The sequence below is a fragment of the Zonotrichia albicollis genome, chromosome 2, assembly GCF_047830755.1.
Source record: "Zonotrichia albicollis isolate bZonAlb1 chromosome 2, bZonAlb1.hap1, whole genome shotgun sequence".
In the NCBI taxonomy this organism is placed as follows: Eukaryota; Metazoa; Chordata; class Aves; order Passeriformes; family Passerellidae; genus Zonotrichia; species Zonotrichia albicollis.
In genome coordinates this window covers 67,237,690-67,263,200 of record NC_133820.1, presented here as the reverse complement: position 1 = coordinate 67,263,200, position 25,511 = coordinate 67,237,690, and the positions used below count along the sequence as shown (strand labels likewise).

At 42.5% G+C, this 25,511-nt stretch overlaps 1 protein-coding gene across 1 annotated transcript; it reads left to right on the top strand.

Moving 5' to 3' along the window:
• The first annotated feature begins 12,930 nt into the window (after positions 1 to 12,930).
• On the top strand, positions 12,931 to 24,817 carry CYSLTR2 (cysteinyl leukotriene receptor 2). Its single transcript, XM_074535425.1, has 2 exons — positions 12,931 to 13,229; positions 21,892 to 24,817. The coding sequence occupies exon 2, from the start codon at positions 21,896 to 21,898 to the stop codon at positions 22,847 to 22,849; it is 954 nt and encodes a 317-aa protein (XP_074391526.1). The 5' UTR covers positions 12,931 to 13,229; positions 21,892 to 21,895; the 3' UTR covers positions 22,850 to 24,817.
• The last annotated feature ends 694 nt before the right edge of the window (positions 24,818 to 25,511 follow it).

Sequence of the window (25,511 nt, the reverse complement as noted above, 5' to 3'; positions counted from 1 at the left end):
ATGCCACTAGTGTTCACTGTTCATCTCAAAACTTAAATACACAGAGTTGTTGGTAATTGCTGCCAGAACCTCCTCACCTGTGTTTGGGGAGATCCCAGGGACAGCTTTCAGCGGACACAGTACACTGGTGACCCTGGTGACAGACTTCCTCTACCTCAGAAGCTGAGGATATTTCTTTTCTCACTCTGTTCTCCTGGTGTACCCAGCCCCATCTATCTGTTGAAGACTTTCTTTGATATCCTTCCTACAACTGGATGAAGTCTGTTAACAAAACTATTATTTCCTTTGTTTCTTGATTTAGAAAGTCACCCTCAGCAAATTGCATACCTTGGGTCTTGTCCTCTGGGGTTGCTGAATTTTAGCCACGCAGCAATTGGATGCTCAAGCCCAAGACAACCTTCAAAGGACCTGACTTGTGCCCCTAATGAATGTCTGAGCACCAAAGGCCTCATTCTCTCCCAGCACTATTTTGAATGATAGCATTCAAAGTTCCATCAAACCCAGCTTTCCCAGCCCAGTTCCTGGGAGAGAAACAGGCATTTGCAATATCAATATTCTTTCACAGCTGTGTTAGCAACAATCCACCTCATTCTGATGCTGTCCATATTTTATTAGTACTTTTCCAAGTGTAAGCAGGCATCATGGATATGAACAAACCAGAATTCCCACAAGACAATTCCTTGTCTCTGTCAGTTCAGGTCTTAGTGTTGATCTGTGTGCTTTGCTCTTCAGCCTGTCTTTATCTATTGATTTGTGATGCCACTGGGAGAGATGGAGACATCTCTGCCCATCTTCCGAGCCCTTCCAGTCACAGTCTGACAAGTACTAAACATGTCTGAGTCTGTCATCTTGAGCTATTAAAATGGAAAAAAAACCCCAAACCACCATTTTCCCTTGATTCTTTTCAGCTCTTTCTGTGCTTCAAGAAGCGCCCTTACAGACTTTCAGTTAAATCTTCAGTCTTAAAACCTTCCCCTCTTTTGCCAAGGAGTTTTAATGTCACTTAAGAAGGCATTTCATTTCCAGCATGACCCAAGTGTGGCCTACTAGCTGGCCTACTGACTTCCATAAAAACAGATTCTCCTGCATCAGATATATTCTTATCAGGCTAAAATTACTCCCCTGATCTTTAATTTGAGGAATTAAGTCCTTTATTAAGTCCTTAAATAACTGTTTCAGGAGTAGCTTAATACTGACATATTTCTACCTTACAGTGGAAACCACAAGTAGATGATTTTTTTTTCCCAGGGGTGCCCTGATATTGCTGTATTTCCCTTACTAATCAGAATGAAGTAGCTGCCACCACTCCCTTCCCTCCCCCATGTCTTATATATCAGAATTAAGCTGCTTGCACAAGGTTAACCCTCTGGAGGCAGAGATGCCCACAGAAGGGAGGAAAAGCTGTAGCAGTGGCCAGTTTGATCATCACCCACATAAATAACTGAGCTCATAGCAGTGGCTTGCTTGCCAAGTGAACTTCAAAGTGGATCTGAACCAGCTTCTAGGAAATACTGGAGCAGTGTTGGTACTTGTGACCTGTGCTCAGCAGGAAGCTGAGTATCAGGATCTCTCTGGCTGTGCTGTCCAAAAGGCTCCTGGCATTTTTGCAAGGCCAAGAAGAGGCAGAGATGTAATTCCAGCTGGGGGGAGAGAGTAGGGGCCAACGGCTGCACAGGGACTGCCTGGGTATTGGTCAATGGGCAATTAATAAATGCATTCTGTATTATTTCATTACTTTCTCATTTTTTGCAATCACTCTTTTCATTACAATTGCTATTATTGGTAGCACTATATTTAACTGTATTTCAATTATTGTACTGTTCTTAGCCAACAACACCATGGTTAAATCACAGCACCATATGACATTATTTTTGGGTATATTATTGTTATTAAATAATATTACTTAATAATATCACAGATATTGCAATAATATCACAGTTGTAGGCACCTCTGGATACTGTCTAGCCCAGTCACTCTGCCTTAGCTGGAGTAGATTACCTGGGACTCCATGAGGGAACAATATTAGCATTTAGCCACTTACTGTGGAAGAGCCCTTTGGTCATCATGACACTGATGTGCATGAATTCGCAGCATTTTCAGGATCAAAAGAAGCAACAATGCTCAAAGAAGCAACAAACACCTTAGAGTTTTAAATTTTGCAAAGGGGAGCTATATAAAGGAGAGTGTGTTTATTAAGTGTTTACAAGGGCATTGAATCTCTGCACACAACTTTAGTACCAGGTAAGACTGCTACAGCAGAGGAAGAAAACAAATACTTTCTGTTAATCAAAAAAGATGTTGAGAAAGCACAGAGGGAGGGCAGCATACATGGACACCATTGAAAGGAATGCTGCTACAGACAAGAAGACTTCCTCTGAGCAGCTGAAGCTGTGCCCAACAGGGTGAGTGGGAAGATCTGTTTGCTGTAAAGGTCAAAAGTGTAGCAAGGCAGGCCAAAAAACTTCCTCCTAAACCCCCCTTCCAAATTCAAATAATCCAGGGAGTTATTTACTAAAATCAATTAATAAATCCTAAAATCATGTCAGAAAGCCTGACAGGGGTTTGTTTCAGTAGCTCAATGACTGGAGTGTGAAACATGTGGGCAAGAAAAAGCCACAGATAGAAAAAAAAAGTATTCATGCTTTTTGGATCTATCCACTGAAGAAGAGTCTGGATACCCTTTCTTGCAGAGAACATATCAATGGATACCTCAATTTTAACTAAAAGTGTCTTGGAACAGGCAGAGAGTATTTACCTTAATGAGTCTCCATTACTTGATGGTTTTTATACAAAGTGCACCCAAGAAGCTCCAGGCAGAAAGTGCTGCATTTCTGACTGTAATGTATAACACTGCACTTAGAACTGTCTTACTACCAAATGAATGGAAGAGAGTTAATGTGAAAAATTAGGCCACTAATTTAGGAACCTGGCATGTGTACTGGGCAAATGACTAGTAATGCTCTTAAAGAACTGTAGAGAATTAGTGGATACATGCATAAACCAAATAGTGTGAGGAAGAACTTTTTTCTAGTGAGGAAGAAATTTTACAGTGGTAAATTGTATCACTAAAAGCATATTGGGTCCCTCTGAATGAAAAGTTATGAGAATGAAGGAGGTCTAGGATTCAACATATCTGATGATGTCTAAAAAATACTGAAGAATCTGAATATAAACCATTCAAACAATTGAGCAGTCGGTGCCTGGAAGGGAAGGTCCTTGTATTAATAATGAGGAGAAAGTGTAGAGGAAAATAATTTTTTTAGGGCAAAAAGGGGTTGCTACCTGTGTGTTCTGGAAGCTTTTACTGGGAGTCAGCTGTCCCACATAATAAAACAGTCTAGAAAGGAAAGTAAAAAGTGAGGAGATAAAATTTGAAGATGATATGCAGAATACTTTGCCATTCTGCAAAACAGCGAAGATGAGGATTGACTTTGAAGAGCTGCAAAAGCCCCATGTGAGCATGAATAAGGGAGTAATTAAATGACACATGAAATTTAGCAGAGATGGATGCAAAATGATGTGCATCAGAAGCCTCTGTGTTTGGCAGTTTTACTTTCATCCCTAAGATGGGGCGCTCTGAGCTCACAGCTGCCTCTCAAACACAAAAGTTCATTGTATGAAGAATTAGGAGTTCAGGAGAAGACAAAACCCCAAGTTACTGCACCACTGCAGAGCTTTTTACATTCTGTTTAACACTGAGGGCCCCTGCTCAGTGGTTATTAACTCCAATAAGTTTTACAGTTTAAAATGAGCAAGTTGAGCAACCTGGCTTCCACACATGGATTGAATGTGGAGGCTGGGACCCTCCAGCCTGCCAGAAATACCTGGAGTTTTGTCAAAGGTCTACAGCCTGGAAGGGGTGACTACAAATTGACTGTACTCACACCAAGTTTGGAAATCAAAGAAAATCTTTCACCAATGCAAATGCCAGAAAGATGCGTGCTTTCTATCATGTGCGCAGTGATTTTCTGTTCTGGCTCAAGGGGCCAAAAATAATTTAGAATAAGCAAACAAAATTGTCCATGCTAAAAATTATTGCAGGGTGGCAGAATACTAAGGGAAGTAGTATATAAGTTTGCCTTGTTCCTGTACTTCTTTGTCACGCACACAGAAGACTGGGTGCTGCTCTAGGTACATCCTCATTCTGAACCAGACAATGTTTTCTTCATATGTAGGAAGGAACAATTTTTTCTTCTCCTTTTTCAGTGGAAGAAGCAAGGAGTCTCAAAGAAAGGTGACAGTCAGCAGGTTCAATAAAGATGAAAGAATGTGATTTTCACACAGGTAGTTCTAATGTATCTGTGTCTAATGTACCTGATCTAATTCTGCAGCATTTCTTTCCATAATGTTCACTCATTCCAAGGAATTCTTCTGTGCAAGGTGTTGTGTTGCCAAAGGCTGACATTCATTCAAGGAAAACCCATCAAGGGTTATTAAATCTCCAGACTTTTCTTCTGCAGCAAATCTTTAAGCAAGAATTGTAGACAGCTGAAAGACTATTCTAGGAAAACATCACTACATACTTGTTTTTTATTGAACTGCTCCACAGGCATCCTTGATTTGTCCCCTGTTACAATCAGGGTGCCAGGCAAAGTGAGCATCTTGACTGATTTTGTGTGGCCTTTCTTGACATTTGACTTGCCCTTGCAGTGATGTGAAGAATGGGTACATCCATAGGTTTGATCTTCCAGAATCTGATCTTCATGATAAAGCTTGGTTTTTTTAACAGTCGGCTGGCAGCAGTAGGTTGGATATATTATCTCGTTTGTTTTAATCACTGACACCAGAAAGAGCTTTTTCCCAGTCACACACAAGTGGTGGAGGTACAACGCTAATTCCTATTGTATAGCTTTTAATTCTGAATGATTTAAAGAAGGTTATTATTGTGCACTATCAAAGGCAGTCCCTCTTTCTAGCTACAGTCTCTCCTGTTGCTGGTGAACACAAGCATGGCCTGATGGTCACCCAGGAGTGAGTTCATACATATACACCAGCTCCTCATCACTAGTTTGATTTCTTTCTTTGTTCCATTGAATAGTTGCATAAAAGGGGAGCAAAATATTTATGTTTCTATGGCTATGGCCTGCAGACATTGTATATTGTATCTCAAGAAAGAGCCAAATGTAATTTGGAAGGTGTCTTTATTGATGAGAATCTTAGCTATGGCTAAGATTTCTTGTGCTGAAGCAAAGGAAGTTTTCATTTTTGAATATTTAAAATTGTGTTAGGTTTACTACAGTTTGCCATTTCAAATAGCAAAGAGCCTCTATCACCCATTTGCAAACTCTTGACATAGCAAAATTGTGCTTTCATCTTTTGGATAATTCCAGCACTTTAGTGTTACAATTCCTGTTCTAATATGTGTCAGCAATACAAGTGATGGATCTATGCACTAGAGAGATGAAAAATGAATATAAAACATTCCTAAAGTGGGAGCATGCAGTTTCCTCAGCCAATTTGCTTACACCAGCAGATGTTTTCAGTATTGCCTGTCAAAGGGAAGCAGAATTTTCCAGTGTTATATCTGGTGGATATTGTACATAATGCTGCTTTGCAGAGATGCAAGCAGAGGATATTAGACCTAGGAATTTTGCTTGACAAAAGGCAATGTTGCTGATACTCTATTACCTGCAGAGGCTATAGTGACCATGCTTAATTATGAAAAAAGAAAGTAAGACATGAAACTGTAGGCAAATTAGAAGATTTGGTTTATATGCAAAAATTGTCTTTGATTAGTGGCAAAATGAAAGATTTAAATTATAATGTAATGATGTTAATACAATCTAAGTGCTGATACAAATTTGCTAGAAGTAATTTAGCTGGCTCATAGGAATTATACTTACTATCCCACTGAATGCACTTAGGCGATGCTTAGGAAATTAAAATGTAGAATGAAGCAAATGAAGTGCAAAAGACATAATAAAGGTCTTGTTCTGTGGAACTTTCTACAGTGATGTTTTTAGTCTGCATCATGTAGTTTTATCAAGTCATTATCAGATACAAAAGGTAAGTTGCTGCCTTGATTTTAAAGCATGTTAACTTAATCTTGTTTCTTCCTTACATAAGCCTTTGATTTTCTGTAATAACTTTAGCATCACAAAATAATGTGAGCAAAGTTTGACCATCTCAACCAGATGTGATGGGCCTCAGTCCCACTCTTGTCCTGTGGATGGGTACTTGTGATTGTAGCAAGAAAGAAAAATTACATTGGTCAACACTGAGAAATGCAAAACATCAGTTTGTTGGTCAGACACATAATTTTCACTGATAAGAGCTTTCCTTTTCCCAGCACTGATGTTCTGATCCTAGGAAAATTGGTTGAGCTCATGAGAGATTCCTGTGGCAGCAGTGGTTGTCTGATGCACGTGAGGGTCTCACTGGGACACAGCACAAAATCTGTGTGACAAAAGCCATGAGATTTCATCTGAACTGGAAATCTACTGACAGCCTGCTGTGTGTTTTGCCTCTTGTCTCTCAGCCAGGCAAGATGTTGTTAAAACCAGTCTAGCATGTGGAAAGCAAGAGCGGTGATAAATGTGCTAGGCAAAGAGCCTTCACCTGGGAATCCAGGAATCAGAGTACAGCATGGCACCCTGGAAAAGGGATGGTTGCTGAAGATGTCTCCAGCAGGGCAGACTACACAGACCTTTCCCATGGAACCATTTCATCTGCCTGGGGGTATGGCTTTTATGGTGTTGCAACACAGATTCAAACCCTGAGGGAGCTGTGGGCAGAAGTTTTGGCCAATGTCCACACTTCAGAGTGGCTTCTGCTCTGCAGCCATGAAAGTGTGTGAGCTCAGCTTACAAGATGCCTGAGTAGAGAGGAGAAGACTGTGTATAAACTGTACAGACACTTAGTCCCCGTGTGGCTCCCCCTTGTCCTAGAATTAGCTAGACCAAAACTTCATGTACCTGGTCCTGTGAAGAGCCAAGAAGAGCTAATTGTGGCACAGACAGCAAGTCCTGCTGCAGCTAACTAGGGCTAGAAAGAGTACAGTTTCATTGTGTCATTCTCTGTAATGAGAAATAGAATATGAGCTAATGCAGGAGATCCTGGGCAAGAGAGAGCTTTATTACATATAAAAACCTCTACTTTCCACCCAGTCTATTATGTGAAAAATGAGTCATATTTTTGAATGTGGCTGATAAGAAAAGTTGTGACTGAGGGACTGTGAGTACAAAAGAAAGCAGATGGACGGGTGTTGGAACATGCTGAACAAACAGCTGACTTCATTTTGTTTATTCTCTTCAAAATGATCAGTCCCTGGGCGTTGAGAAAGTTGTGTAAAACTAAAACCATTGAGCTAATTCTTCTCTGGTGGCATGCTCTGTATTTCCAGAGAGTCTTATAGCAACAGCAACAAAGTGGAAGAAACATGCTGCCAAACAAAATGGAATAAAAGTTGTGCATTTCTCTTTAGTTTCTTCCTCCAGCAAAAGACCAGTCAGCCTCTGCCCAGCTTCTCCACATTGCACTGAGGACTCTGAAAGCAAAACATGGGGTAGTTTAGTCATAACTGTAAAACCCTGTGCAAGATTGACTGACTGTCACTGGTTCTGTAGCCAGCCCATGTCAGGCAGCTCAGAGCTGCCCAGACTGGTCCCCAGCACTCCTTGAAGTGGTGAACGAGGTCACCTGATGACAACCAACCACAAAGATTGGTGCTGATATTGGAAATTATATAACTTTCCCAACTAATTTTAAATTAGTTGTTTTATTATTCATAGGCAGTGCCTACTTGTAGCCAGCACAGACTCTTATTGTTACTTTGATCATTAAATCACCACAACCTGAAGTTTGCTAAACTTACCACGGTAAGCTTCAATAAACAAAGCTTGAGGGAGTCAAAGATTGGGTATCTGGGATCTTAAATTTATGGCCCTTCCAGGATAGGATGGAGTAACCACAAGATACAGAGGAGATTACAGCCTGGAGAGCTGAAGATTCCCTGTCTGAAAAAAAGATTATAAGAGGGATAAAAAAACCCATGTGGACTCATCACCATGAGGAGTGAGAGATCATGTCACAAAAACATGTAGCCTGTGACAAAGATGAGATTAAATGAATTCTCATTTTTATCTGGGGGACACTAGTTGCAAACTAATTATGAAAAAAATTATAATCCTAGCAATTTTCATGGCTAGAAATTTCATTTATAAATGGACTTCTTTTAAAAAATGTATTTATGGCCCATCACAGACACATGGATATTGTCCTGAAATTCTGAGGAAAAAAAAAAAAAAGAGGACAAAAGCTCATGTTATGATCTCTTTCAAAATCTCATGTATAGATAACTTTCTATAGCATTATAAAATACAGTTTAAAAAATATCAAACAGCACACAATAAACCATTTCCCAAAGTCAGTAGAATAGAAAATGTGTCTACTGAGATCTAATCCCATCTGAGTTTTATCTGAAGGAACATCATTAAAACCCAGACTGAGGACAAACATTTAAACTTGCTTTGTGTTGGCAGCAGCCAATGCCCGGAGGAAGAATTTCCCACATGCCCCAGAGAGAGGGACCTCTGCCAGATCCGACCCATGAGCCTCAGATGAAAAGACTGGGGGACTTATGTCCCATATTGTGCAGAGAGGGACATTGTGGTCTCTCATGAAGCTGTTGGTGACTGTCATTAATGAGCACAGTGATATGAAAGTGGACTTGGTGATAGTGGGCTATGTGGAAGGACTTGCAGGTTGTATCTTACAGTGGTGTTTGGCCATTGGATGGAAGAAGCAGAGCATCTACATCTGGTCATTCTGATTTTAGAATGTTGTGGTTGGATTTTATCCAGGTCTTGGGCCAGGAATATTGTGAGAAAAAGAGAAAAAGAGAAAAAAGGCAGCTTATTTTGCTTTGAGTTTCTATCCCTGTGAGAAAAGAGAGTTCAGCAGAATTCTCAGGATTCACAGAACATTTAATATGTGGTAAACATAGACCAAAACAAAGCACTGTGTGCATGCATGCAGACACGTACCATCATATACAAATAGCAAGTCTTTGGGAGACACAAGTAAACATCACATGATGTTTGAAGGTAAAGAAATGGCTGCAAAGGTTTTGAGAGGTACATTACATGGAGAAGACAGAATACACCTGACATGCTGACAAACTTGCACATGTTAGATCTAAAATGCTTTTAGGTAGCTGGAGAAAAAAGAAAAAAATAGTTGGTTTTCTAACAGTCACAGTTTCTGAGTCTGTCTTAGGTTTGAAGCCCAAAAGAGACTATTCTTTCCAGTGACTTCAAGAGGTTTTAGATGAAGGCCTCAGAAGGTGTTTGGTGTTTTGTCCTGCTCCAGGTCAGTCTTTTCAGAATCAAGAATTTTATCGATTATTCTCTGGGAAGAGCATTAATGCTCCCAGCTGCCATCAGTTCCACAGCTTTTGGAGACAGTCAATTTTTCCCAAGGTCCACAGCCACCTTTGAAGGACCTGGCAAAAACATTACCAGTTTTAGTGCTTCATAGTTCAAAAAGAACAGTTTATTTTACTTAAAGACAGCATTAGATGTCTTTTTCCATTCCAGCTATATATTAATGCTCCTCCACTCTCAACAGTGTTTTAATGAGGAACTGCAAACAAATAAGAAAGGACCACAGGCAATTAAAAAAGATGTCATTACTAATGTTGCAAGAGAAACAGCTTGAAAACCGTCTGTGCTTTTCCTTTCTGTAAAATTCCTTTTAAAATTGCCCCTGCTTCTTCCCCTTTCTTCATGCAGCTGTCACTTTTGTCTTCCCATCCATCCAGCCTTATGGCTGACAGCAGATGAGCTACAAACATTGGATGCTGTTTTTTCTGGATTGCACAGAAAATGAATGTAGGCTTGTAATTTTGGTCTCTGGAAATAGATATGTGTTAGTAGGCTAAGCTGCCGTGTTGAAGTCATGCAGTGCTAAAATCTTCAATGGAGGTAATCCCTTCTGGTTTTCTGACAGATCCATTTTTACCAAGAATCTTTTGGCATGAAAAAAAGTGAAACTCTGCCACTAGAATTTTGTGCTTCCAGGCAGCAAAACATTGACTGAGCAACTGGAAAAATATACAGGCTCCTTCACCTGGGTTGCCTGGGAGACCTGGTGTGCCACCCAGCTCTCCTGGTGCTGGGGATTGCTGTGTCTCCCATGCACAGTCCTTGTGTCTGTGGGAGGCTGAGACCCTGGAGCTGCTGCACAGGGCTGTCCATGCTCTGTGAGCTGGTGAGCTTTCAGGGCTCTGCTGGCCTCTGTGCATCCAGCGAGACCCACGTGTGTTCCAGGTGCTCTCAGCACCTCTGCTGAGGTGTGAATCTGGTGACCACTGCCCAGGGAGATTGCAGTGCTGGAGGGATGCACCAGAAAGGGAGCAGGGATGACCATTCTGAGACAGCCCCTCACCTGACTTTACCGTGACTGGAGGGGGAGGCCTGGCCCGTGGAGCACATGATGGCCTGGTGTGAATTTGATGTCCTGTACAGGGAATTTGGTGCGCAGGCTCCTTGACTGGCACCCCCAGCAGATCGTGCTCAGCCCACAAGGACACTTGAATTACCCTATAGGAAACTTTGAAAAGGTAAAGGAGAATCCAAATTTTTGCTTCTACTTAGCATGGAGTACTTATTTCAGAGCCAAAATCTGGATTCTTCACACATTTGTGGCCCTCCCCTGTGGGCAGTACCTCTGTGCAGGGCTGGAGGGCATGTGTTTTTATGACCAAGGGGAAGGAATGGGATGAGTAACCCCTATTACTGCCTTGAAACTGGGCTGTTGTGGAGCCAGAAATGCAAAAGGAAACAGAGACAGAGGCAGGATGGAGACTGTAGCCCAGAGGGGTGGTTTGCACTCTACTGTGTCCTCAAACGTCTATGCATTTTAGGGACTCAAAATTCAGAAATAGTCTAGTCTCCTTACTGTTAAATATGTGATATGCACGCAGTATCTTGTGATGAAAGTCTTTGATTCTCCATGATATTCTGAGATGTCTTCTCCAGAATTACTGAAGTTTTTATTAGTAAGAAATGTAATAAACTCCCCTCGGAAGCTGAGTCATACAGTGAATGTTTCTAAAAAATTCCAAGCAGTCACTCCGGATCTAGCTCATCAGGTGCAGGGTGAGTTGGCAGCCAACCTCATTTATTCAAAGCCAGGCTTAAAGCAAAACATAGAATTACTTTATAAAAGGGAGGAAGCAGTACTCTCCAGAAAGCAGGGCGTTTAAGAAGGTGAATGTGGGAAATTACCCAGGCAATGAAGATAGTCATATCACATGGTGAAAAAGATGTTCTCAAAATATCTCAGGAAAATAAAATGTGATCAATGTCTTAACTTTTCTGCCTGTTTCAGTCTCTGATTCTGTATCTGAGAACAGCCTGCTTATCAGTCCCAAAGTGATTATTGCCACATGCCTTGTGATGGGGATGTCATCAGACTGCTGCTGCAATGCCTAAATTAGTCTCTTCCAGTTGCAGAAAAGATGCAGTCTGTGTTACTGGGGCATTGCCCAAGTGAAGACTGAGGCCAGAGCTGCCTTTTGGCAGTGGTCTCACTGGCTGGTGTGGCCTCAGTCCCTGAAGCATGTCTTGTCTCTTTCCCTAAGGGACTCTGTCCACAAAGATGCTCACAGGATCATTTCCATCCCTCTTTAGCCCATGTGACCTAGGTGAGAGGACACATCCAGTTTCAGGTGTCTACAGAACCTGCCTCAGTGACTGGTGGGGTTAGGGAGCACCCAGGAGCCGCTCTGCAGGCAGACCTTGGCAGACAGGGAAACAGCTGGGACAGCCACCAAAGCAGCCAACACAACCACAGCTGGAAGAGGACACTCATCCATGGGCTTAGATGCTAAGGTGCCACAAGAGTTGCCAAGCAGTGTTTTCAAGAGGGTCCTAATTAATTGTTGTGCTGCACCTTGAAAATTCACTTGATGTGGATCTCTACTGGGGATCTTTATAAGTTGACTTTGCTCTGTCAACTCAAATGCAGGCAAGAGTCAAAACCCACTTTTTGTGCCCATCTTGGAGACCAAAGGAGTTAGACTAGCTTTTAGCTAAGCTGGTTTTCTATGTTATTTTTCATCTCCATGCTAAAAAAGAGGACCCACAGAGCTGTTTGTGGGTCCAGGGATTTGTGAGCTCTGGTGACAGGTGACACAAATCTTTGCAGCCAGTGCACATTGCCACCATGACCCTGCATGAGGAGCACACCCAAAGGGCTATTTTGGCTGTTCTCAAGTTGACATGTACAAGTGGTAAATAGAGGAGAGATTACAATCTTTATCCAAAGCACTTTGGGGTATAGATAACTGCAAGTGTGGGTAGCAAGAAGGTTGGGTTGTTTTGGAGACTCTTCATCTGCTGTGCTGAGCAGCCATGTGTGGACTCCTGACCTGCTGCCAGTATCAAATACAGCACAGCAACCAGAAAGCCCTTGGATGTGTCTGGTCCATCTGCATGTGCTGACAGCACCTACAGGGACAGCAATAATCAAGCTTTTCCATCTACAGTGTGCACAGAAACCTCTTTTACAACAGCAGTGGGCTCAGAGCACCCATCTGTGCACTCAGCACTGCTCCACCAAGAAGTGGTGAAGCTTAAGAAAAGGTAAGGCATTCACTGCAGCCATTTGCTCATGGCCTAACTGAGCTCTATCTGTTCCTATAAAAATTCAAGGAAAATTAGTCCCTCAGCTTGTTAACTCAGCCTTGAATTATGAGTTGAATGAGATTATGCACCAAATCCCAGGAGCCTGTTAGCAATTTTGTTATTTATGTGTTTTCTGGGAAGTAAACAAACCCAAATATCCTCTCTCTAATTCCAAGAACATCTTTCACAATTCATGGGAAGATTATTTGGGCATCCCCCTAATATTTTGGGCAGCTGTGACTAATGAAAGCACATATATAGAAGTGTGAGCCCAAACACAGAAATTCAGAATGCTTCTCAAACTGCCATGTAGCTGTAAAAATTTTTCATTGGGTGAAAATAATGAAAGACTGCCCTGTGATTGCTAGCACCACTCCTTGAGCTGAGAACATTTCTCTTTTAAGAAGATGTAAGAAATATGAACCAGGATTTACTTCCCTTTACCCTGTTCATGGTTTTTCTTTGGCTTCTGCATTAGTAGCACTCGGGTTTTGCTTCAAGTTTTTGTGGGTTTCCTTTCCATTAAAAATCCTGAAGTCTGTGAGCAACAGCAAGCAGAAGAAGGAAATACTGAACACATCAGAAGGCCCGTGAGCTGAGGTAAGACAAGATTTGTTTACTTTTTCTGCTGCAGAGAAAATGGTTGCAGTGATTAAAATACAATGTACTTTTATTTCTCAGTATTTGCAGTTAGAGTATTACTTGCCAGAGACAGTGATAGTTGACCAAACTTCTCTATGACAAAGCTGGTGTTGAGAAATTTTTTTGGCAGAAAAAAGGGTAGATTTATGTAACTAGGATTGTTTGCCAGATGGAAGATAACAATGAAGTTGTGGATCTGATTAAGAGAGCCTTGTTTTTTAACTAGATGAAAAACATGTATTTGGCTTATGGCAAACTTTAAAAATAAAAGGTGTTAAATGTCAGACTCTTGGGCTTTTCTCCATTATTGTGCATTTAGAAAGGTGAATAATATGCCATGTTTTGATGAATTTAGTGTTGATTCTAAATATTACAATTTTTTTCATTTATTCTTGGTAATGCTGCTCCTGAAACACAAAGTGAATATTAGCAAGAAAGCTGGTGGGAACTTTAAAAAAACATGAGAACTTCTGTTTTTCTTGGAAATGCAGTGGCAAATGCAAATGATCTCCTATACAGCAGCAATATTATAATTGCCTTCCTATTTGGGAAATAAAAAACAGACTCAGGCGTCTGGGGTTCTCTTTAGACAAAAGGTTACTGTGATAAGTGCAAAGATCATACAAGAAGTTCTAACTACTTCTCACTTTACATACCAAAGTAGTATATTTTGATGGAACAGCCTTATTTCCCTATTTTACTTTGCATTTGGAGAACATCTTATTAAAATTAAGTTGTTTTGTCATTCCTCATTGTAGTGAGTGCAATGAGTTATAGTGAGTGCAGTGTTTTAGAGCAGCAGATCTCAGATCAACAGTTTGGAAATGGAGAGTTTATTTATACCTTTGGAGAGAGTGGAGGTTTCATATTTAGCCCTTCAGCAGCAGCACCCCTCCACCACACACCTTCAGAAGGACTGTGTCCTTCTGTCCAGACATGGCACAGAAATGCACCCCATTCTCTGCTGGGATGCCACATGCCTTGATTGACTGCTCTGTGTAAGAACAGGGGTAGCTCAGGGCTGCTGACTACTTTACTTGCCTTTCTCTGCACATTCTTGAGCTCCATAGTATCTGTTTTTAGTGTGGAAACAAAAACTCTCCTCTGTAGGAATACATCAAGATTTTATACAAGATTTGATACCCTACTTGTTGGTGCCCCTCATTTTGCTGACAATTTTGGTTCTTCTGCTGTTGTAGCCAATGCAGAACTGACTTCAGCAAATGGTCAATGATGCCAGTGCCAAGTGCCCTTCCCAAATGCAACAGCCAGTTTAAAGACCATGTAATTAGGCACAATTTAGATTATTTTTCCCCAGCATGCATCACCTTACATTAAAATATACTAATTCTCATCTGCCACCATTCCAGCAAGGCATCTGCCAACATGGAGAGCTGTCATCTCCAGTCTGTTGATAGAGACAGTGGATAAATCTAGTCTGAGTGCCAAACCCTAGAGGACTCCATTGCTTATTTATTGAGCCCCCACTTTGCTTCCTACACTTCAGCCAGCTTTCAGCCCACAAAAGAACGTGCCTTCCAGCTCTCTGGCAACTTAGGTACTTAAGAAACCTTTGTTGCAGAGCTGTGTTGAATGCTTTGACAAATGCAACTCTATAAACGAACACATATCATAGAATCATGGAATGGTTTGGGTCGGAAGGGATCTTAGAGATCATCTCATTCAAAGCCCCCTGCCATGAGCAGGGACAGCTTCCACTAGACCAGGTTGCCCCATCTAACCTGGCCTTGAACACTGCCAGGGATTCCATTCCCCCTTGTCCTATCACAACATGGCCTTGTGAAAAGTCCCTCTCAAGCAATCTTGTAGGGCCCCTTTAGGTACTGGAATGTGCTTTAAGGTCTCTCTGGGGTCTTCTCTTCTCCAGGATGAACAGCCCCATCTCTCTCAGCCTGTCTTCACAGAAGATGTGTTTCAGCCCTCTGCCCGTCTGCATGGTCCTGCTCTGGGCCATCTCCAGCAGGTCCATGATGTTCTTATGTCAGGGTTTCAGACGTGAATGCAATGCTCAGGTGGGGTCTACAAGAGTGAAGCAGAGGGGAAAATCTCCTCCCTTATCCATATATTTACATCTCTCTATATATATACATGTATACAATGACCATTGGGTCCCCTTCATCCATTGTCATCACAGCCCTTCAGTGGGTAAGCCAAACAAGATCTCCCTTTTCAGACAACATGATGACGTTTTCTCAGCAGACTGACATTTCAATGAGCTCAGTGCCTTCATTCTTCATTACAGATGCCCCCAAAATGTCCCAGAGGAGATCAGTCCTAGTGGTGAGTAGCTCCCAGGACTGATGACGAGCTCCCGGCCTTGAGCAGTCTTATCAAGCCTTTCTGGTAAATGAGAGCTGCACTGATGACACATCAGTGCCCTGGCACAGGGCCTGATTGCAATGGTGGGTTATGTGCCTTGGCCAGCAGTCTCACTTTGAGGTCCTTTGGGATGCTGATATGAGTACCATCTGGTCTCAATTACTCTTTGGAATCTCACTTATCTAGTTGGTTTAATACTTCCTGCCCACATCTGTTGAGTGGAGCTGGCTCCTCTGTCCTTTTTACTGTACCAGCCCTGAAAATAGCTCAGCATCTTTGGTTGGGAAGAGTGAATTCCCTGAGTTTTCCTGCTATGACCTTGTTCCTAAGAGATGTTTTGCCACCAAACTCCCCTGCCAGTTCCCAAGTGGTTTTTCATCTTTCAGTAGGTTTACAAAACTTACTGTCATCCCAGAACATCCTTTATCAGAAGCTCTTCGCTATTTTTTTTTCTTTAATGCTCCTGGTTTCCTTTCCACATTTGATCTGTCATGATACAGACCTTCCTGTTCTCCACATTTTGACAAGATTTCTGCTTTCCAAATGGAGATCTTTTCCTTATAGTAGTCTTGGTAACTATTATACTGATAGACATAAGGCTCAATATTTCTTAAAGTGCCTATTTCTTTTTGGAGATCTTTTCCTTATAGTAGTCTTGGTAACTATTATACTGATAGACATAAGGCTCAATATTTCTTAAAGTGCCTATTTCTTTTGGAATGTAGGCTTGTTGAATTTTCTGTTTGTTTTCAAAAACAATTGAATTGTCTGTTTGTTTTCAAAAACAGTCCCCAAATTTACATAGGCTTCTTCCTTCTGGGACTGCTTCCCTGTCCCACAATGCTGTTGAGCCCAGCTCTACTGTTATTAACAGTCCAGAACTACCTCCACCAAAACCTGTGCAGCACGAAAGATCAGGTGACATCTTCTAGAGGTAGAATGCCAGGGTAGAATGGCATGATTTTTACAGGACTAATTATTCTAGGAACTAGGAAGTTGTTGCTTATGGACATAACATCTCATCCCGCTGTGTTATTATAAAGATGCCCCAAACCTCCTCCCATTCCTACCTACTTTCATCTTCCTACCCTCAGTTAATGTGCTCTGGCAACTGTCACAACCTGGTAAGGAGCTCAGTAGTGCATTCCTAATAGTATATTTTTATTATTAGAGTCTGCCTACAGGAGCCCTGTTGTGCTTCGCTTTAGCCACAATATTTTTACAGCGTTGTGAGTTATGTAGTCCCTCCTGCACAGTGCCACTCCTCCACCCGAGCATCCTACAGTATCATTTCCATAAAGCTGGTAGTATGGCAACACAGGCTCCTATTGATTATGCTTTCTCCTGCAGGTCTCTGAGGTTTCCTTTGCATCAGGGTTTTGGTCTCATGCCAAGTCTGATGGGTGCTCTGTCTCTTTTTCAGGGTTGAGATCAGTGCAGAATTACATGTAAGATTTTGATCAGACATTCAAGATAGCATGTGCCAGTCTATTGAATTTGCAGGCAGTTGGATCCTGAGCTTAAAATATGAAAGGTTTGAGGCATTTTTATTAGTTTAGTATCTCCTTCAATTAAACAAATCTCCTCTTACTTTTGCTCTATCAGCCCCCTACCTGTCTTGCACACCCATCCATTTGTTAAGGATGTAAAATTCACCTTAGGCAAGGAATGTCTTTCTGCTATCATCTAACCTAAAATTGCACTTAAGCCAGGCTAAGATAAAAGGCAAAATATATATTCATAATAAGTATGTATAATTTATAATATAGATGTAATTTGTAATGAAAAATAAATATTTCTTAATAAAATCCATGCTAATCAAGATGTAAATATTTTTTAAAGATTTCACAGAAGAAAAGATAAAAAACCCACCCAAACTCTACATCTAATCTATTCATGCAGCAATTATTTCAGAAGAGGCTCCCTTTTTCTTTCTCAGCTGATTTTCTCTTTCTCATGCCAGGGAGATTGTCACAGCCTCAGGACATGTGTCAGCTGCTTCCATTGATAGCTTCCATCAGTGAAACTCGTATATAGAAAAAACCTCCTGTTAGAGAATTTCTATCAGATGAGCCTTGCAGTACCACTGAAGAGAGAATCCCATTTCAGTTTGTCCTTTTCTCTCCTTTTTTTTTTTTTTTTGGAGGGCTGTTAGATCTTACTGCAAATCTTCCTTCTTTAGGGAGACACAGAAAATTCCTATAGGTCTAGTCTCTCACCCTTAACTCATCCTATTCATTCCTGACCCAGAAAACCATCATTTGCTGAAAGTGAAGTTTATGGCCTGTCCTTAGATAAATCATTATTTCTGTATATCTAGGAGCCATCTCCTAACCTTAGCTGGCTAATAACAGTTCTTGGATTCAAGGAAGGCTAAAATTCTCCCCTGATCCTCTGTGGCTGGTTGAGGTAGTCCCCCATGAAATGTAACTTTCTCTTCACCTTTCTTTCCACATTGATCTGTGTGTCAAGACACAGCTAACAGAAGCATCTACACATGAACATTGCATGGGCCATTGTTGGCCCTGTGCTGAGTGCAGGCACCATGGGGCTTCAGGAGCTTTCAGCTGGCTGGTCTCCAGCTTCTTTCTCTTGGACATCCATAACAGCTTGAAACTTGTGTTGGAATAACTTGGACAGAAGTCTGAGAACTGATTTTCTTGCTAGGGTCAAGGACACTGAATTTTCTCAATTGCACATGCACTATTCTATTCTCAGTCTCAGTCGAGCTGGAGAGAGAATTGAGGAGCTTCTGTGCAGTTAGAGGACAAAACAGCTTAAATGGTAGTTGTTGGCTAGGTACCCTCACTTGAGGAGCCTGAGCAAAGTGCCTCAGCTCCTGTGCTTGCAGTGCTTTCCCCAGGGTGCAGGGACCCAAGGGCTTTTCATCAACTGAATCTTCATTAACCCATCCTTCATCAGATAGCACTGCCTTCACTCGTAGTGCTGAGCAGAGCTTGGAATTTGTCCGCAGTCCAAGTTCTTCAACCTCATTTGACTCCTCTACCTCACAGCTGGCATGAAAAAACAAGAATGCTTCAACAGGCAGCAGATCCGTTCACTAATATTTTCTTGTGTTTTGGGGTTTCTAAAGGCAAGGATGCTTGGACCACAGGAAAACAGAATCAGAAGGGCTCTTCTCTTTGCCATACCTCAGGCTGTAATTCTTCCCTGAAAAATGGGGGGATCATATTCATTCTGGAGAAAAGCTCGTCTTTGATCCCATCCCAATGTGTATATCAGACTGTACTTCCATAAGGAAAACCAAAACAAGTAAAAGCCCCTTGATTACTGAAGATTTGTCTTTAAGAAGAATATCTTTTCCATCTCCTTCATGAAGAAAGAGAATCTCAAACAAGGAGGAGATTAACTTTAAGAGCATGTGTTTAGTCAGTCCAGGGCTTTCCTGAGACCCAATATCTGTGAAGTGCTCCTTGGGAGACAGCCTGGGGTTATGCTTCCCACGCTTGCCATCCCGGTGGGGCTGGATGAAAAGATGTCCACTGGGGCACATCTGGTTTCTGTATTTAAGGGACTTGGACAGACTCTGAGACACAGCCCTGCAGATACCATGGCCGGCTCTGAGCACAGCTCAGGCTCCCACACCACAGGGCCAGTTTGCAAATTAGCTCCCATTTACAGCACACTGGGTAGCTGGGTGTTCAAAGTACCCAAATGTAAAGCCAAATTTACCCCCAGGGAGGGTCCACCTGTACAAATAAATGAGTTTCAAACTGGGAAGCCAATGAGGTTCAGAATAAGAGACAAGATGCTGTTGTGTACCATGGGCGCATAATCATTCACGCTGGGTGTCATGGTTTGAGCCTGGCACAGAGCCAGTGCCCCCCCCATGAAAATGCCTCACCCTGGTGTCTGCTGTGAGATGTGACCAGGAATAAGCAAAACAGGCTCTAACTTAAACCTAAAGAACACTTTATTACTTAAACTACAGGAAAATAGGGAAAGACTATAAGGAAAAGGAAAAAAGAAATTGAAAACCTTACAAAAAAACTTTCCTCCTCCCCACTCCCTGACTTTCCCAATCCGATACATTCTCCCAAATCATCAACTGCCCAGCCTTGGCCCCACACTTTAGTATACTCAAACTGAAGTTCATGAAGAGGAAAGGAGTCCTTCTTGTTCCATAGGCTTCCCCTGGAAACACACTGAAACCTCGTGTGCTTCCCTGTCACTTCGGCACCGCCCGGAAAAAGTCCTTTTGCCGCTTGTGACATCTTCCTTCCATGCCCAGTGCTCTCACCACTGCGCAAGGCCAGAGCTGCTTTTAGGGTTGTCTTTCAAGGATGCCTTGTCTCACTCCAAAAAGGCACAGTCTCTGCATTGGGACATCTGTCCCCCCCATATTTTTCCAACCCCCTGGGGCCGGGGGGTCCTCACGAATGAACCCTCCTGGTTTTGAGGCACTGCCTCCCCCTAAATGCAGTCTCTGTGTCACAGGAACAACTGAGTCCATGGCCACAAGAAAAGTCCAGCCAAAAGGCCACTCCAAATCATCTCTCCCCATCCAATCATCTCCACGTTCTTCGGGCCAGGTCCTTGTCTCATCTCATCTCTTATCTCCCTTCTTATTCAGCTTCGAGGAGGATTAGCATTTTTGCAAGGCCCCAATCATGAAAGAAAGGGTTAAAAGTTTTCAGTCTCTGTCTATCTCAGAACGATAATACTCCCACACGTGCTGCTGCTGCTGCGGCCGGCCGGGCTGCGCCCTTCCCCCCCTTTCTCCTCCTGGGCCGGCTGCTATCACCGCCGACTCTCCCTCTCTCTCCCTCCTGGGGGGGGGAATGGCTGCCCGATGTCTCTTGGGGCTCCTCCACCCTTCCATCCTTGAAGGCTTTCTCACCCCCATCTCTGTCCAGGCCCCGGGCCTACCGCATGGCTGCCCCTCCCCCCGCCCAGCAGTAGAGGCTGGACGGGGGAAGAGATCTGACCTCTTCGAAGTGACGTCCCAAGAGAGAGTGCCAAGGGCAGTGCCCTGCTTTTAACCCCTGTGTATTCTCGGAGGTGTGTCCAAACCCCACTGGCTACACTAGGTGCCAGTCTCAAACCTAAAACTTTCATTGGTTTGACCACAGCTTCCCAGAATTCCCACTCCTTCCTGGTCAAACCACCACACTGGGGCAAATTAAAAGCTTCTTTTCCATGCATCTGGAAATGCCATGCAGTTGTGGTTTTCAGGCTAAAAATTGCCATGCCCCATCTTTAGAATATATTGGCAGATACAAAGAGGGAATATTTCCCACTGTCAAACAAGAAACAATACTGACACCGTCCTTTGAAAATACTACTAGCTGCAGGACAGCTGAGATAAGAAATCAAGAGTTCAGAAAATAGACACTAATGAGAAAAAAAATTATTATTTAGAGTGTTTTAGTGGTGAGTGGTTTTGATTTGATTGAATTATAGCCTCACAGGAGGAGAAATGCCTCTCTCTGAGCACAGCCCATTTTCTCAGAGGCCATTTTCATTAGGGCTGCAAATGGGGGCTGCCCTGGAAGCTGCAGTGTGTGTGGATGACTGGTGCAGAACAGCTGAGCACAAAAGAGGTTAAGAGAGTGGTACATGGAGCAAAGGCCCCACAAAAAGAGACATAGAAAACCATCAGGAGCTAGCAAGAAAGTAGAAATACAATGCAAGGAGGAGGGAGTTAAAAATTGAACCATACATAATTAGCACAGTGTTTGCAGAGTGTTTAAGGTCAAAATGTCCTTAATTTTTACATGTATCAAAATATATCCAGTATTCCTCAGGAAATATTGCCAAAAACACACCAGAAAAATTTCCCTGCTTCCAAAAGGCAGATTCAGTTCTTCTGGCTTTCCATTCTAATTTGAAATGCAGGCCTAGCAGTGGGCAGTGATTTCTTTTCTGTTCAGGTTTTGATGTTTCCATGGTAGGTGACTGGGGACTCAAAACTTCACTGCCACAAAATGGCTGACAGCAAGTTGGCTTGTTTTGCACAGCAAAGATCAGAGACTTGTCATTAAAACACACACACAGCACCTCTAAAAGGCAGCACTTTTACAGGCTGAGAACACAACCAGCTTCTGTAGCACTGAAACTCATTAGAGTTTACTTGGGGCTTTGTGTCTTGAGATGTGTATTTACTGGGGTGTCACAAGTAATTACTCGTTAACAAACCCTTATTCCCACTGTCATCCACACCTTGCAATTTCTGCCCTCAGTGAAACAGTCCCAAATAGCCAAACTCCCTGCCCAGCCTGTAACCCAGTACTCACACCACTTCTTTTCCCTTTGGCAGAAAAATGGAGACGCTGGCTCAGACTATGAATATTTCCAATATTTCCAAGGTGGCACTAGATGGCAACTTCACTAATTGCTCCTCCAACTATATGGTTGACGGCTTCAAACAAGTCATTTATCCCATCACGTATCTCTTTATCTTCTTCCCGGGTGCTGTTGGAAACAGCCTCTCCATTTATGTTTTCTTCCAGACGTCGCAAAGGACCTCAGTAAACATTTACATGCAGAACTTGGCTATTTCAGACCTCATGTTTGTCAGCACTTTGCCCTTTCGAGCCTCATATTACCTCTTGGGATCCCGTTGGATATTTGGTGACATCCTCTGCAGGATCATGACTTACACCTTGTACATGAATATGTACTGCAGCATTTATTTCCTGTCCATGCTCAGCGTGGTTCGTTTCATAGCCATCGTCCACCCATTCAAACATGGAAAAGTGACCAACACCAAGTGTGCCAGGATTGTCTGTGTGGCCATATGGGTCTTCGTGCTGGCAGCTGCCAGCCCTCTGTTAAACAAGGGAATCGCTGGCTACCGCAACCCAGTCAAATGCTTGGACCTGCACCCCTCCAGCACACACAAGCTCCTCATGATGAACAGCTTTGTCCTCGTCGTGGGCTTCATCCTGCCCTTCTGCACAATTGTGTTCTGCTACGTCTTTGCCATCAGAGCGCTGCTCAAGTCCCGGGCTCCACAGAGCAGGAGGGCAATCTGTCACAGGAAGGCGCTGCTGACCATCGTCATCACCCTCATCCTCTCCCTCATCTGCTTCCTGCCCTACCACATCCTGAGAACTGTCCACCTGATGTACAGCAGCTGCAGCCAGGCCAGCCTGCACAAGGCGCTGGTGGTCACTCTCTGCCTCGCTGCCACGAACAGCTGCCTCGATCCCTTCCTCTATTACTTTGCGGCTGAAAATTTCAAAGCAAAAATCAGAAGTTTGTGCTGCAGGTAGCTGGTGCAAAATTGCAAACCAATATATGTATATATACATATATATATATATATATATATATATATATACAGTCCTGATGGGATTTCTAGACTGGGCTCATACTATTCAATGGCAGAAGCTGTGTGCTGTGCTGCTGACCAGCCTGCAGCTCTGCTGCTCACTGTCAGGCATCTCTGAAACAGAAATCTCTGGGACAGAGCTCTTTGTGAGTGACCAAAACTGAGTCTGGATGATCTGAAAACAGGTGTCTGGGTGTGATCCCTGGTTGTCCTCTGTTTAGCAGTGTAGAGACACCTCTGTGGTTCACCCTCCCCAGGACAAGGCATTGAAAGGAATCCACCTTGCTACTGGAGTCCCATTATTTCATTTCACAATACTGAGTGACTTGAAAGGGAAACTGCTCACCTGACCACTTCAATGTCTGTGCCTGAACCTCTCAGTGCTCCATTTCCCTGCATGTGCAGGGGTTCAGACACTGTGATTCCCTACACATTCACAGTACCCTGGCAGTTACTGCAAACACTGTCAAAGGGGTTGTACATTAAAGAAATATAAAGCATCACTTATGCTTTCTACTGAGGCTGCCTTAAAAAGCAGGAAGAGAGGCAAACAGGACCCAGCACTGGCTCAGGCAGCTCAGAAGTCACTAACCTGTCTAAATTTTCCACTCTGAGCCTGCCACCAAGGTATTCTGCTTAACATTTCATGGGTTTTCAAGTGAGAGAATGATTTCAAGCTAGTGGCATCGTCCTGGACTGTTGTGAGTAATCTGACTGCTGGCAATGAGGGGAGGATGAAGGCGCCCAGAGCACAGGGCTGCATCCTGCAGCTCTTCATGTGGAGTCAATTCCTTCAAGGTCATTGCAACACTTGTTTTTATGCCCACTGTTGCCAGTGCTTCTCACAAAGCTGAGGCTAAGCAGTTCCATTCCCATGCAAGGATCCAAAGACAAACTTTAAAAATTATTTTGGTCCAAAAAGGTTGCTAGGGAGTGGTTTCCACTGCACAGGTAAGTCAGTCTGACACTAAACAGCTGCCAAAGGCATTCCCAATTGCTCATCTTCAGTCTTCTCTGAGGAGGAAACTGGTCCCTTTTTTCATATGATTAACTTCCTATTGGTTTGAATTTCCTACATCAAACATGGAAGAATCCAACAGGGAAGCACTAACCCAGGTACAGGAAGAAAAATTTCATCAAATGGCTGTCTGTATTTGTAAGTCTCTGAATATTTTCTAAAATATGTTTTCTAAAAATTAGACCTAAGTGAAAACAGGCTCCAAACTCAGACCATATTTAGATTTTGGGTTTAATTACCTCATCTTTTACTAAAAGCAGAGAAGAAGTTTAGTCATATTTTCCAAGAAAGCAGCTGGACTTACATGAAAACTAACACAAATGCTGAAAGCCTCTCTCGCTGTGAAATTCAACAAAGGAGGGTTTCTCTCTGTGAAGATACTTCTCAATGCTCTGAGCTTTTTATGTAGAAAGAACTCCATAAACTCAATGTTATTGCTCCCAAACAAAAATAACAGCAGCAAGCTATTTTTAGCTCTGTCTGAAATATTCAGAAAACAAATCATTGCTGGTCAGGTGGAAAAGTACTTGGCAATTCACTGGAAAAGGCACATTTTTTTCTTGGCTATCTAAGGGTTATGTTCAATCTGTTTTAGTCACTCAATGCTGCCTTTTAATGTAAGCACAGAGTTTTATCAGAAGTCTTCACTAAAGTTCATGCTCCAAATCCTTATTTCAATAACGCAGCAGCATACCTGAGAGCTGACCTGATGATGCCACGTGAACTCCTTGATCCCATGCTGTTGATGAAAAAGGGAATATTAGCAGTGGCTTGCAATGGGAATTTGATTGAGATGGTAACCATGCAGATATAGCAAGCTCATAATTGGAAGGAAAGGGCAAACTCTTTTTCTGTAGTTTTCACCCATCAGGAGGAAACCTGAACAGCAACAAGTGAACAAGCCTCTCATGAGACCCCACTCACTTCAAATACTGCAAGAGAATGCAAAAAAATAGCCACAGTCTAATCTCACCCACATGCTTCTGTCTGTATCAGTCCAGTGCACCTGAATATCAGATAATTTTGCGTTTAGAGGCTATATGTATCTCACTTACAAGGTCACTTTTTTGTATTGATCACACTACCACTTTGTTGGCAATTGAATGAACTGTCAGAACTGTGTTTTAATAAACTAGATTTACCTGTGGCTGAAGAAATGTTTTTCATTGATCGCACAGCTAACAAGGGATCTCCTCTGAGCGCAGGGGAGAAGGAACAAGAAACAGACACTGAGTTTCTGTAAGTGGGCCATTATTTCACAAGACTGAAATGTCCTTGGATGTGTGAGAACATCCTGCTGCGTATTCACGTTGCCGACAAAATGGTGGGGAACATGAGTCAAAATCTGAGGTACAGAAAATGTAATAGAATTTTAAAATGATTATTTAAGAAATTCTAGACCATCTTTGTTAGGGACTTTCTCATGAAGTTTCAACAACACTTGCATAACATGCCACATTCCCATTTACTGCCTTTACTCTGTTTACTGTTCTTGCATGTCTCTACTCACGGAGCTGAAGATTTGGGCTCTTCACTGTAGAAGTATCATAGTAAAAAATGTAGTTTAAAAGCATTTTCTATTCTA

Bases quoted from the DNA above. Each gene is read 5' to 3' on its own strand.
- CYSLTR2 (XM_074535425.1), top strand. From the start codon at position 21,896: ATGGAGACGCTGGCTCAGACTATGAATATTTCCAATATTTCCAAGGTG.